Source organism: Pholcus phalangioides, unplaced genomic scaffold (assembly GCF_987345545.1).
Source record: "Pholcus phalangioides strain wild (caught in Gottingen) unplaced genomic scaffold, Ppha-v1.0 ptg000017l_1, whole genome shotgun sequence".
Taxonomy (NCBI): domain Eukaryota; kingdom Metazoa; phylum Arthropoda; class Arachnida; order Araneae; family Pholcidae; genus Pholcus; species Pholcus phalangioides.
The window spans coordinates 4126206-4139852 of record NW_028301610.1 but is presented as its reverse complement, the minus strand read 5'-3'; the positions used below and the strand labels follow the sequence as shown (position 1 = coordinate 4139852).

The 13647-nt window shown below is 35.8% G+C and overlaps 1 protein-coding gene across 2 annotated transcripts in view; it reads right to left on the bottom strand.

Annotated features, from left to right (window-relative positions):
• Ubr1 (Ubr1 ubiquitin ligase) overlaps window positions 1-13647 on the bottom strand; it is a 62044-nt gene that overhangs the window by 35422 nt on the left and 12975 nt on the right. For both annotated transcript variants that reach the window (XM_089246719.1, XM_089246720.1), the window contains exons 4-6: window positions 7437-7557; window positions 6275-6493; window positions 2770-3037 (exon numbers count right to left, since the gene is read on the bottom strand). In XM_089246719.1, the coding sequence (XP_089102845.1) occupies window positions 2770-3037; window positions 6275-6493; window positions 7437-7557 (608 nt within the window). The remainder of the gene's footprint in view (window positions 1-2769; window positions 3038-6274; window positions 6494-7436; window positions 7558-13647) is intronic.

Genomic DNA, 13647 nt, shown 5'->3' with positions numbered 1-13647 from the left:
CAAGTCAAAAGTGTTCGAGATTACTTTGTAATTGCATCATGAACTACTGATGAAGAATTCAAACACTAAAATTAAATTTGATGTATATGTAAAATTAATGTGCAATAGAGAGTTCTGTTATGAAGAAAAGCTACTTATTCAAACAGTTGCTCTCTTTGTCTAAATTAAAAATTACTAGTATAAATCAAAGTGTACAGTACATTTCACCACAATAATTTAAGTAATAAGAGATAAAAAAGATAAAAAATTGCTATTATTTTTCTTTTGCAATCTATAAATTTTATTAATATTGTTATTTTGATTCATACTTTAATAAATGTCATATTACTTTAAATTTATACGATTTTCATACCATTGCATATTAAAACTGACGGAACTCTGCTTAAGCCGTCATAATTTTTCGATAACTTAAGGTGACGACTTATCAAGGTTTTACTGTATTACAGTAGGTAGGACCTTTCCAAGAAATTTTTTTATGTTTAAACAATGGAAGAAAAACAATGCTCTAAAATTATTGTAGAAAAGTCATAGCTACAATATAGTGATACAGCACAAATTTTATTCACCACTATGGTAAACATATTCAATGGAAGTGAGAATGCAGTCAGTATGGTTTCCTTAGCTATCTGAGAATAATAGACTGTTTAGTAAAATCAAACCCTTGCCATATAGAGGACCAGGACCTATAATAATCTTTGGATATAAGTGAAAAAAATTTAGTTTTTCCCAGACTTGCTCTGCATGCCAAGCTATTTTAAATGCCTATAGCGAAAACTGAAAACTAAGAATATCAGATATACCCATAAATGAGAGTAAATCCTCACATATCTAGAATAGGCAAAAATAGTTTTATGCGCTTTCATATCCAAACATGGACAAGGGCTGAGAAATTGCGTGCAAAGTCAGTGACCAAAGAAGTAGTGCAAACATCAAATTTCAAGATTTATGTGAAATTTCATTTAAAAAAAAAAGAAATTTTTCAAAATAATTTTTAGTTTTAAAGCCCCCAGTTTAGCCTTTTCACTACTCTATGGAAATGTTTACTTGCATCCAAAATGGATTCAGTTCCTCTTCACACTTTGGATAAGTTCTTTTGTAACAAACAAAATTTTTTTTAAACTGAAATTTTTACATTTTTTGTAATTTTTCTAGTTTCAATAGAAAATTTTAATTATTTTAAAATTATCCATGTCAAAACATGAGAGCAAGGATATATACTTTTATTTTTTGCTCTGTTCATTTTTTTCTGGTTACCAAGTCCATAGAAGATAGGTAGAACCTCTATAGTGCAGTAAACTTATGAGATCACTTATGAGGAGCCAGGAATATTTTTGGAAAAAGGTTGAACTGGTTCGAAAAGAAACTGATAAGAGGTGAGTTTAATTACATGACTTTGCCTATAGCATAGGATTTTCTCCCATTTTTCAATTTTATAGAGCTTTTATTGGAAACTGACTTGAAGAAAATTTGAAAGTTAAGAAATATTTTAATGCTAAACAGTAAAATTTGTCTTTAATGGAACCTGTATTAAGTGGACACCTGTCTTCAACAGAAAAAATCACGATCCTGTGATTTCAATGGCAAAATACATACTAAAAACCTGGATAAATGGCACCTGTCTAACACAGAAACAGAAATTATACCCATTAACGGAAAATTTCACAGAAACACTGAGTGCTTGACGACCAATACACTAAAGTATCATACAAAATGTTATGAAGTGGTACACCAAAATTATTTAAGCAAATCCATTCAACTGTGCTTGCAAATATGAGTTCATTTCTATACTTGATACTGTGGTTTTGATAAGCCATATTTAGTAAAGCAGTTGCTTTCTGAAATTGTAAAAATAAATTTCGGAAAGGCACTTTTTTTTTCCACAGGAGAAATCAGTGTAAGAGTTGAATTTCCAAATGATATGCAAGACTTACAAAATTGTATACATGCTGTGTACATTCCATGATCATGAGCAGAACCAGAATTAATGAGAGAGAGGCAAAGGGCAACTGCCCTGGTGGCAAAATTCAGGGAGTGGAAGATTTTAGGTGGTGACAAAAACACTGATATAAAATCATTGAATTTTACGGTAGTAGGAGAGGCAAAATCATGTTGCTCTTCCCTCACAAAATTCCTAGTTACGCCCCTGGTGCTAAGAATTATACAAACATAGATGATAATGTACAAACCGAACCCAACATAACAGATTGACACCCTAATTGAAAATTTTTGAGGAAATTAAAAAGAACATAAATGTCGTTATTTTAGAAAAAAAACAGTGTAGGTCAGAATTTTATACAGATGCTGTCAAAATCGAAATAGTATAGTATTTGGTAATTACAGACTAATTATTTAATTTTATCTATATTTAAATTATTTACTTTATCTTAGATTAATTTATTTTTATTTTATTTCAATCACACATGAGATCGTTACATAATTTTACACATTATATCAATTGCACCTCTATTAAGCGGAAACCTGTGTTTAACGGGAAAAAATCTTGGTCCCTTGCGATTCCACTGAAGATAGGTTTTACTGTACTATTAAATGTTCTTAATACTATTAAATTAAGACTTAAACAGATATTTGACTCTTTGTTAATTGGCTGTATAACTATAGAACATTACAGGTATGTACACTGGCTTTATTTGGATACAAAAATATGAAAAAAAGAAGAGAAATAGCAGATGGTTAGATATAAATATAATGAGAAATACAGTTTTTGAAGTAAAATTCCATTTTATAATGAAAAGGGCTTGAAAAACTCACCTTCATGAAGAGCTAGAATTTTCTGTAACCATGCAAGTAATTTCATAGCAAACACCTGATGAGCCACCACATCACCATGCATCACCACCACTTTCAGGGAGCTGGTAACATGGCGAGTTGTGAATCGTTCAATAACACCAAGAACTTGGCTACATGCATCAAAATCACCAGACTTCACAATACTTCTACCCTCACGATCAATCATTGTGGCAAAATCAAATGCTGCTTTTTTGGTGCAGCCTATAGCTTTATTCAGTGTCTCACTAACCTATTAAATACAAAAATATACATTATCAAAAACTTTTTTTTTAATAAAGAACAAAATTGTGATTAATGGCCAAACAGTCATAACAAACTCTGTTATAAAGACACATCAGATATAATATCAATGAGAGACAGTATCTCCAGATTTTCTTAGGAAATAACTAATAAAACTCAATTTTAAAACCCATTCACCTGGGATATAATAGCATATTTTTTTGGCGCTTTTGCACGTTTTTCTCCAATATATTCTTAAAATTAGAGCTCAACATAGTTATTAATAGAAAAAGCAAACAAACATTTCATAAGTCTAACAATACAAACAGGGTTTGATTGTCAGTTTTCAAGACTGTCTCTTGGCGATAGCACAAGCCTAGTCTATAATTGCATTATTATTACTGGGGACAAATAAATTATGTTATGTTGTTTTTACAGTGATACTTCTGCTAACATAGGTAATTTATTCTACTACGTCAAACACTAACTCTGGTCATATTGCTGTCTTACAATTTACTGTCATTAATGAGACAGGTAGGAAATGAAGGCCCCGTCTATAGGTGGTTGCCTCAAGCTCATTAGGGAAAATATCTTATTTATAGCCTCCCTTGGGTTTGAACCTGGGACCGTGGCAGTAGATAAGCATCTTACCACCACGCCACTCAGGCAGGTAATTCATTCTGGAATCTCATTCCTTAGCGGAAATATTTATCAGCCAAAATGTGATTTCTCATAGGTTTTATAAAAAATCATTTAATTTGTTTTAGATAATGTCCAAAATCCACAGATAAGCCCAATAAAACAGTAAAATCTCTAAAAACAAAATCTGACTGAAGGCTGAGATGAACCACTTCACAATTGGACAGAGGAAAATTTACAGGAAGATAAGAAAAACTAAAGATTTGTTATTTTACACAACACTGCTGGGTTTGTTAGTGTAAAATAAAAAGATGTATACATTTTCTGGGTGATGTCACCAACTCATTTCTCTGTCTCATACATGGAAAAGATTCGACTGGATCCCCTTAAAAAATATCATATATTTTTTTAATGAAATAGGCTTTCTTTCAATTTTCAGCACGATGTGAACTTACAGGTATAAGGAAAAAGTTCCATAGAAAAATAAACTTTAAAAAATATCTGGGCTTGTTAATGCTTTAATAAAAGGCTTTTAAGGAGGTGAGATACCTCATCAATGCTGCTAAAAGGGTTAAGCCAATATATGTCATTACATTTTAAACTACCATACTGTATATATTGAATTTGACATACACTGCTCAAAACAATTAGGGGAGCACATGGTTTTAACAAAATTACGCAAAGATGTATACCGATAAGTAACATAAAATGAATCATCCATAATTTAAAGCCTAGCAGGAAACGGAAGAAGAAAACTTCATATGCAAATCAAAGTTCATGACGTCAAAAACCAGAAAAAGGAGATAAGGGCAGAAATCGGGATGTTGCAGAAACGTCTGTTTTACTGCCGTAACTGTGAAATTCGATTGCGCAGTATTTTTTTTGAGACAAGGTGACTTGAGGATGTCTCAACAACGTGATTTACCGGAATCCATGGCATGGCGTGTTATAGGCAGACTGGAATCCGGGCAAACACAACGTATTGTCGCGGACGCTGTTGGAGTGGCCAGAAGTGTTGTTGCAAGGCTGTGGAATCGATTCCAAGAAACAGGAAATGTTAGACGTCGACCAGGGCAAGGTCGGCCACGCGCCACTACAGCAACTGATGACCGGTATGTACGGTTAACAGCCCGTCGAAACAGAACAGAGAATGCTACGCAGCTGCAAAGACGGTTGCTCTTGGCAACAGGACGAAGGGTGTCCAGCCAAACAGTACGTAATCGGCTTCATGAGGGAGGGCTCTATGCACGTAGGCCAATGGTCTGCATTCCGTTGACCCCACGCCACCGTGCAGCCCGAAGAAGATGGGCTGCTGAACATCGAGATTGGGAGCAACATGATTGGAGCCAAGTGCTGTTTACAGACGAGTCCCGATTCAGTCTGGAGTGTGACACCCGATGTGTTCTGGTATAGAGGGACAGGGGCACTCGAAATAACCCAGCATTCGTTCGTGAAAGGTCTCAATACAGACGAGCTGGTTGGATGGTATGGGGTGGAATCAGCATAGGCAGACGTACGGACCTGCATATCATTCGGAATGGCACTTTGACGGCCCGAAGGTATGCAGACGAGATACTGCGACCTCATGTCATCCCTTACGCTGGAGCCATTGGAGATTCCTTTGTTTTCCAGGATGATAATGCCCGACCGCATAGAGCTCGTCTGGTGGAGAACATGCTTGAAGCTGAAACAATACAGCGTATGGGATGGCCAGCGTGCTCTCCTGACCTGAATCCGGACGACGCATTGCTGCGCGACTAAGGCCGCCTGTTACTGTCCGACACTTGCAGATTGCACTTCTTGAGGAGTGGAACAGTATTCCCCAAAGTCTGATCGATAACCTCATCGCATCCATGGCAAACAGGTGTGCAGCAGTCTTAGCTGTTCGAGGAGACCACACGCCCTATTAAAACTCATGCATCATGTCTAAACAGTACTTTTTTTTTTATCGTTTACATGTAACCAAATTGTTGCCCTAAATCATCTTTTCATGTTTTTTCCATATTTTCAAAGAATTAAAGCTTAATTCCAAATTTTTTTACGTCTTTTCTCTGTATTGCACATTTATACGTGTGTACTATCCATTGTATGCCAATACATGGCTGTCTTGCACGGTTTTCTTCACTTTTTTGCTTGCTCCCCTAATTGTTTTGAGCAGTGTATTTCACTGTGCAGTTGAAAAAAATACCTGCAAAATGACTAGAATTTTTTTTCTTTTTTTAAGGGGATTTGGGGGAAGAATCACTTGCCTTTTCCAGTATTTGTAAAAACATGTGTAACAGACAGGGCTGTCTTAAGAGCATCATGGGCCCCCGGGCCAATTGGTTTTTCTGAGACCCTACCTGGTAAATTCTCGAAAATTTCAATTAGTTCTCCTTTTTGTTAGGCCCCTCTTCTCTTGAGGCACCTGGGTGGGCCTGTGTGTTAAGATGGCACAGGTAGGTAATAGACAAATACAGCGCTCCACACTCTGCCAGAGGAAGAGATCTCTGCTATGGGATAAGTCCAGTGCCAAAGTTCTGCTTTTCATTCAAGTATATGCTTTAGAAATAAAAAAATTGTATACTAATCTGTTTGGATCTAATTTCAATACAGAGCTAAGAAATACCTGTTCATAAGTATGTGTTTCATCATTGAACAAAACTGTAGCATGTGTTTCAGTGAAATCACAACTATAACTTTTATCCCGGTGCAAATCAGTTGGTAAACTGAGAGCAAGTTGCCAAGTGAGCATCTCATATGCGTAATGAAGAACAACTTGCATTACACTTTGTAATCTGTTTATCAAATCTTGTGGTAGCTTGTCAAGAGGATTTTCGTAAGAGACCTAAGAAAAAGAAAAACCATGCTGAATATGAATTTTATTAGTACATACTATTTTACAAACAATTTGTACTAACTGAGTCTTCAATCAGATGACGAATGGGCTGTTTGATGAGTGTAGACCTTGGCTTCCCTGAAGAAATTACTGGCCAGATAATGCACACATTTTTAATAAAATAGTCGAGATTCAGTTGACAGACAACATTCATTGTTTCTCTATAAAACTTTTTGTCACAAACCAGAGAACTCTGAATATCACTAGTTAATACGACTAATCCAGTCTTTTGTTAAGATGATTTTCTCTGATTACAACTTTGATAGTATAGTTGACGTGTTTTAAAAAATCAGATATTTGTTTTGTAGAAAGCTGTTTGACAAGAACAACAAAAGGCTCTAAACTTTCATCATTTCTGCTGTTTTTTTATTTCTAAAAGATAATCTAGCTTTGATGAGTGGGATTTGAATGAAATAGGGTTGTTACTTACATTGTTATAGAAAAAAACTTATTTTAAAATTTGAACTTATACACCATCTATAAATCTTAAAATATTTTTTTACAAATTATTTTTTAAAAATACTTATTTCCACGCTCTCAAAAAAGTGCTGAAGATGATATGCAGTGGCACATAATTAACATTAAAAAATTGAGCTTTTTAATGTGTTATCTGTGGATTACATGCAGGAAAATATAGTACTAAATTTTAATCGTTTTTGAAAACACGTACGATTGAAATGAATTATAGAGCCAGATGCAAATATCAAGTGAAGCTATTTTTAATTTCTCAGCTACCAAAGGAAAAAATACTAGCTGAAAAATAGCCATATCACCATATTTTTAAATTCTGAATGATTATGAAAGGAATTATTCATTCTTACAATAAGCATATAGGAGTAATTCCAAAATGAGTGGCTGTTAAATAAAGAATATAGCAGAGAATAAAAAATACCTGAGATTTTCCTTGATGAATTTCACAAAATGCATGATTTTTCCATGCTTCCTCATCACCACAATCACAATATCCACCACCACCACTTGTACTCATCTTATAACGATGATGTCTGTGAGCACTTGAAAAATATAAAAATTTGTTTTGTAATTTTAATAAAAACTATTTAGAAGCAGTATATGCTTCTATGACATTTTATGAAAAAAACAGCAATTTGGGCCATGATAATACTTTTGAATAATTAAACTGGGAAGAAACCAACTATTCAAAAAACTTTGAAAATACTAAACTTACAAGCTGTGATTCAGAGTTTTTTAAATATTTAGAAAGAGAAAACATAAAGGAGTTGAAATATACATATTTGCTTGATCCTACAACAGAATTTTAATGTGAAGGTCAAATCTCAACTGCAGCACTGATTCAAATGAAAATCACTGTTGAAAACTTGAGCTTTCACCACCTACTAGGAGAGAATTCCTAGCCCTAACAAAAGCTTCTGGGGATTCTTTGCAGGTTGAATTTCACATGAAGCACTTCATCGAGACAAAGGGGCTTCCTGTCTGTGCAAAACCCAGGCAATGCAGCAAACTAGCAGACGAACTGAGGGGGCTTAAAGTCAGAGTGGTGCAAGTCAATTTCCAGTAATTCTGATTTAAATCTAGAAATGCAATCTAGACGTGCTAAAATATCAAAAGAAAAAATGAACTAAGTCTCAGCTAATAGACATGCCTCAATAGACTCTTAATTATAAAATTTTCAACATGGGACTTTGACAATTCTAGTAAACCTTTTTCTCAAAATGAGGATTATTGACTTACACTTACACTCACACCCCACTGACTTTAACTTCCTCATTGAAAGCTGTGAAACAATAGTTTGAATATCTTGCTTTAGCAAGCCATGAAAAAGCTGTTGGGTCTCACTACTTGACATAATTAAGAAAAACAATATTGACTGACACCCATACGAGAATTTTAATGTGAAGGTCAAATCTCAACTGCATTATTACTGAAAACTAAATAGTGTAACAGTGCTGAACAAATATCTAGTCTTGCACATTCAAGATTGCAAGCAAATCTTGGATGGAAAACAAATACTCTCCACCCTTGACTTGGCCATCTATGAAAGACTACTACAACTAAACTGTTCATACACCTTTTAAATATTCCTCTGGGGAATTTTTAATGATTTGGTGCATACTGGAAAAAAAAGAAGTGTGTATGTGGCCCTAATATATTTATAATAGCAGAGCTATACGAGCATTTAACATTTAATATTTGAGAAGTGTGTCTATCAGTCTTCCATTCTTCCACATTAAAAAAGAAAGTAGCAGATGGCTGAATTTTAATTTTTTAAAGTAAATATTACATTGAAGGTCTGCCTGTTCTTTGCAGAGATAGTTTTCTGAATGGGAGATCAGCTCTCGTTGGCATCTCTTGAAATCAGGAAATTGCAACAAAAAATCAACTTCAGCTAACCACAACTTTGCCACCTGTGGGGGATTGAACCCAGTCCCCACGATGTGAACGCGTTATGATGTACACACGACTATACTGTGGCTATGTAATAGTCACCCTATGGTGAGAACACTGTTTGAACACAGAGTTCCTATTCATTATTTTTGGACTGTTGAACACAGCTGCCACTTTTCAACAGTTTACCTACTAAATTCTCAGAAGACTGAACTTTTATGAACCATACTTCACGATGTCTTGGCGGCCTCAATAAGTGGAAGTCAGCATAAGGTGTTCTGTATGTGGCTGGAAGTACCATCTATACCAATTTACATATGCTTAAATGGGCCTCTCCCCAGGGCAAAGTGATATTCTGAGGCCCCCAAGCAGCTGAAAGTACCTGCCTAACCAGGGCAGGACTTAAGCAGGTGCGAAGGGTGCGGTTGCACCGGCCACTAAATTTTAGGGGCTGCAAAATGAATTGAAAACACTGATTACATAGAAAAGGTACTTTGATAGAGAAAAATACTTTGATTACATGGAGTTACATTGTGACTTCTTAACAAAGCAATAGCTTAAAATTCTGTCCAAGACGGGACCCTCGAGGTCTAGGATTTTGACAACCCCCTCCCAAACCAACACCTTCTGAAGCAGAAGGTGCTTTAGAAGGTGTTGCCCAAACCCAGAACCTATAATGGGTTATGAACCTATGATGTGTCAAGAAAGTTTTCTGACAAGGACGAACCAGGTATCAAACTCGCAACACCTCTAAACATCCTCTGGTACTTTAGGCAAGTATCTTATTGACCTGGGCTATCATGCCCCGCCTAACAATTGAAAAAAACTTACCTTAAAGAATCATAGTGCAAAATCACATGATCAAGAAAGGCCCTTTATGCATTTGGAACCCTTGGGAAATGATCAAGAAAGGCCCTTTATGCATTTGGAACCCTTGGGAAATGCTCAGTCAGGCCCAAGTGAAGATGACCCTGGAATCAGCATATGGACCATCTCAAACAAGTTTTCCATAGGTTTCATAACTTTGAAATTCCAATGCTTTCAAGTGCCTACTCAGTCAAGCCACTGAGATTCCTGGGTCATGATGCAAAAAGAATTTTTCCTGACAAAGCCTCAGCAGTCATCAATTTTCCCTAGCAGATGACATGAAGGAACTATGTGTTTTCTCTTGTCATCAATAACTTTTATCAATGTTTTGTGCTATAGGCTGCCTAATCTCAAGCAATTAGTAACCCTTTAAACAGTTTTATAAATTTCACTGATCTAAGGGGAAGTGCCCCTCGTCCATTTTAGAGCAGCAAACTTTCATTCTTGGAGCAGGACTAAAAACGAACTATATTTGTAATATAAGGAGTATTTTTTTTTAAATACCAAGGTTTGCTAAAAATGGTTTTAGAACGGATAATTCTAAATAAATTTCCTTCACAAATTAAAATCCATTTAAATTTTTTCTAAAGTATGTAACTGCTGAAGCATACAATACTGAAATGGCAATAGAAATTATTAGACTTTTGCAAGCTATACAGAAAACTGGATGTTGTGAAGATATTATTTGAGATGTTGATTTTTTAAGGAAAGAAAAACTCATCTCTGCCTCTACCGGGAGTCAAACCCGGGTCCCTTGATTGCTGGACTAGTGCTCTGACCACTAAGATACAGAGGAGATAGAGATTTTCCTTCGTTTAAGCGTATATATGCCGAACAGAACCGTGCAATGGACAGTGACACGATCAGCTAATAGCTCATGGACGACGAGCCACCAGATGGCTATATATATATGACATGATGTCGCTCTCCACTTGTTAATGCAAGATATACAGAAAACTGGATGTTGTGAAGATATTATTCTTTTAAGAAAGGATTTCCTTCCTTAAAAAATCAACATCTCAAATAATATCTTCACAACATCCAGTTTTCTGTATAGGGGCCGTTCAAGTATTACGTAAGCAAATTTTTAGCCATTTTTGACCCCCCCCCCCTTGTCAGCAAAATTTTGTCATCAGCTCTGCCCCTCTGAATCCTAACTCATATTTTCATAAAGGATGGTTGATGACGTAAGCATTATCCAAACCCCCCTCCCCACTTGTCATCAAAAGTTAGCAAATCGGAAACCCCCCCCCCTTCCCCCATCGATGATGACGTAATACTTGAACGGCCCCATATCTTGCATTAACAAGTGGAGAGCGACATCATGTCATATATATATAGCCATCTGGTGGCTTGTCGTCCACGAGCTATTAGTTGATCGTGTCACTGTCCATTGCACGGTTCCGTTCAGCATATATACGCTCTAATGAAGGAAAATCTCTATCTCCTCTGTAGCTTAGTGGTCAGAGCACTCCTGCTTAAAAAATCCTTCCTTCCTTAAAAAATCAACATCTCAAATAATATCTTCACAACATCCAGTTTTCTGTATATCTTGCATTAACAAGTGGAGAGCGACATCATGTAATATATTAGACTTTTTTAAACTATACACTATGCATACTGAATGCCTAGGCAACAAGAATTTCTGTTACTTAAACACACACCAAAAACCTTATTCATCTTGCTATAACAAAAAAGTGCAGAATATAATAGGAGTTTCCATAAAAAAAACAATCTCACACAAAACAATCACAGAAATGATTAAATTTAAAAACAAAATAAAAAAAAAGAGAAAATATATTTACCTTATTTACTCAAACAATTAAATTTCTCAATGTAGTGTAGCATGTCAATAGATCAAACGTCTTTTTTTTCTACTGTTTTCTCATCTTGAAGACTGTTACAATATTTTCTATATGAATCACGAGTCACTTTCAGAAGTCCAGCGTGATTTTATGTGTCTTATTCTGTAAATTCATTGGATGGACAGATTTTTCACGGTTTAAGCAGACCCTTGTGTTCAAGCAACACTGAACTCTGTTTCACTGTGTTACCATGTGCTAGGGATAAAAGAGCCTTCACCAAAACTAGCAAAATTTTGAACTTTGGGCTGCCTTCAAGGTTACAAAGTTCAAATGAATTTCATTTCAAAATTTGTCAGGTGCAGATCCAGGAGGGAAGGGGGGGGGTATAAGTCATGCTGCAGCCATACATCCTGTATTTTATGTTACTAAACTTTTTTCCATATATTTTTGTAGTGGGCTCAAGGATGGAGAACCCCAGATTCATGTCTGTACCTGGCACCTGAAAAAATTTGCTGGCTTCTAAGTTTTTTTTCAATTTGTCCAGCCCTGGTTTATGGTATAATATTATGTCAGAAGTTATATGGGGAACAAATACCATTCTCCTCGCTGTTATTGTTATGCTGAGGGTGTGCACCGATTTGAGATAAAGTAACATTTCAAACCTTTTGTGTGAGTGGATGAAAACATGTTTTCCCTTGAAATATCTTTTCCTCTGCTTGTTTTCAATCAGAGGGGCTGTATGTTAGTCGGGCCTGGATCCAGGGTGATGTGTCAGGAGGTGATTTATAGTGTAGGCTCATTTGATCATTTTTTATTTTATGAGACACACCAATTTTTCTCAAGTTGTTTGGCTCTTGCGAGGGACGATCTCCCTCTCCATTGCCTTCCCCCCATCAGATCTGCCCCTCATGCACGTATAATTTTGTAGATTGAAGATTTAAAACTATTATTGGTGTGTGCACTATTGAATTAGAAATAATATCAAGTACAGTAGTCTCTTACTAATCTGGCACATATGTATGCTCAATCACAAAAACCATCGGATTACAGGAAATTAGTTGAAACAGCCCATTTAAATAATATAAAATTCTGCAAATAGACATATATATAATATGTAATTACATGTTTTACTCCTCTATGCTGGAAGAAAAACACGACTACCACTACTAAACCAGACATGCACCTCGTCCATATTCCTCTGCGGAACTTCTAACGAATTGGTACATGTTGGAATGTGTGTGTATGTATAGTGAACCTAACTTGAAGTTAGTTTGTGTGTAATGCTTGTTATGTGTGGTGTTGCCATCTGTAATCAATTTTTTAAACTATGATCTTTTCTTAACTTATTGTGAGTGAAGTGTAATGAATGAATGAATAATTGTAGCATTGTAGGCCTGTTGCTCTCTGCAACAAGACTTTTTAACAGGAGATCAGCATGCATTCCGCGCCTTGAAGTTGGAAACTACTACTACTAAACCAGACATGCCCCTAGTCCATATTACTCTGAGGAACCTCTAACGAATTGGTACATGTTGGAATGTGCGTGTATGTGTAGTGAAACCTGGCTTGAAGTTTGTTTCTGTGTAATGCTTGTTATGTGTAGTGCTACCATTTGCCACCAGTTTCTCTAACTGAGTGAAGTGTAATGATTGAATGATTTATCGTTGTAGGCCTGTTGCTCTCTGTGGAGAGACTTTTTAATGGGGAGATCGGCTCGCATTTGCACCTCGAAGTTGGAAACTGCAGAAAACCAACTTCAGCTGACCATGGAAGAAAAACACTGGATTACTGGACAGGCCAGATACTGGTGCATGGCTAAATTATTGAATGTCTACTGTATAACATGTATATAAAAAACACCTGTTGACTGTATTTGCCATTATATAGTTCAATAGCATTTTATTTGGCATTATATATACTAGTTTATTATCCCTAATAGTTTTTTCAATATATTAGGCTTGCGAATTAACTATTTAATTCTGTGAATCGATGTTTTAAAATGAGAACAAATACTCGTTTCTTGGCCGAGAACTGCTACCTACTCTAATGATGAATATTCAATTATAG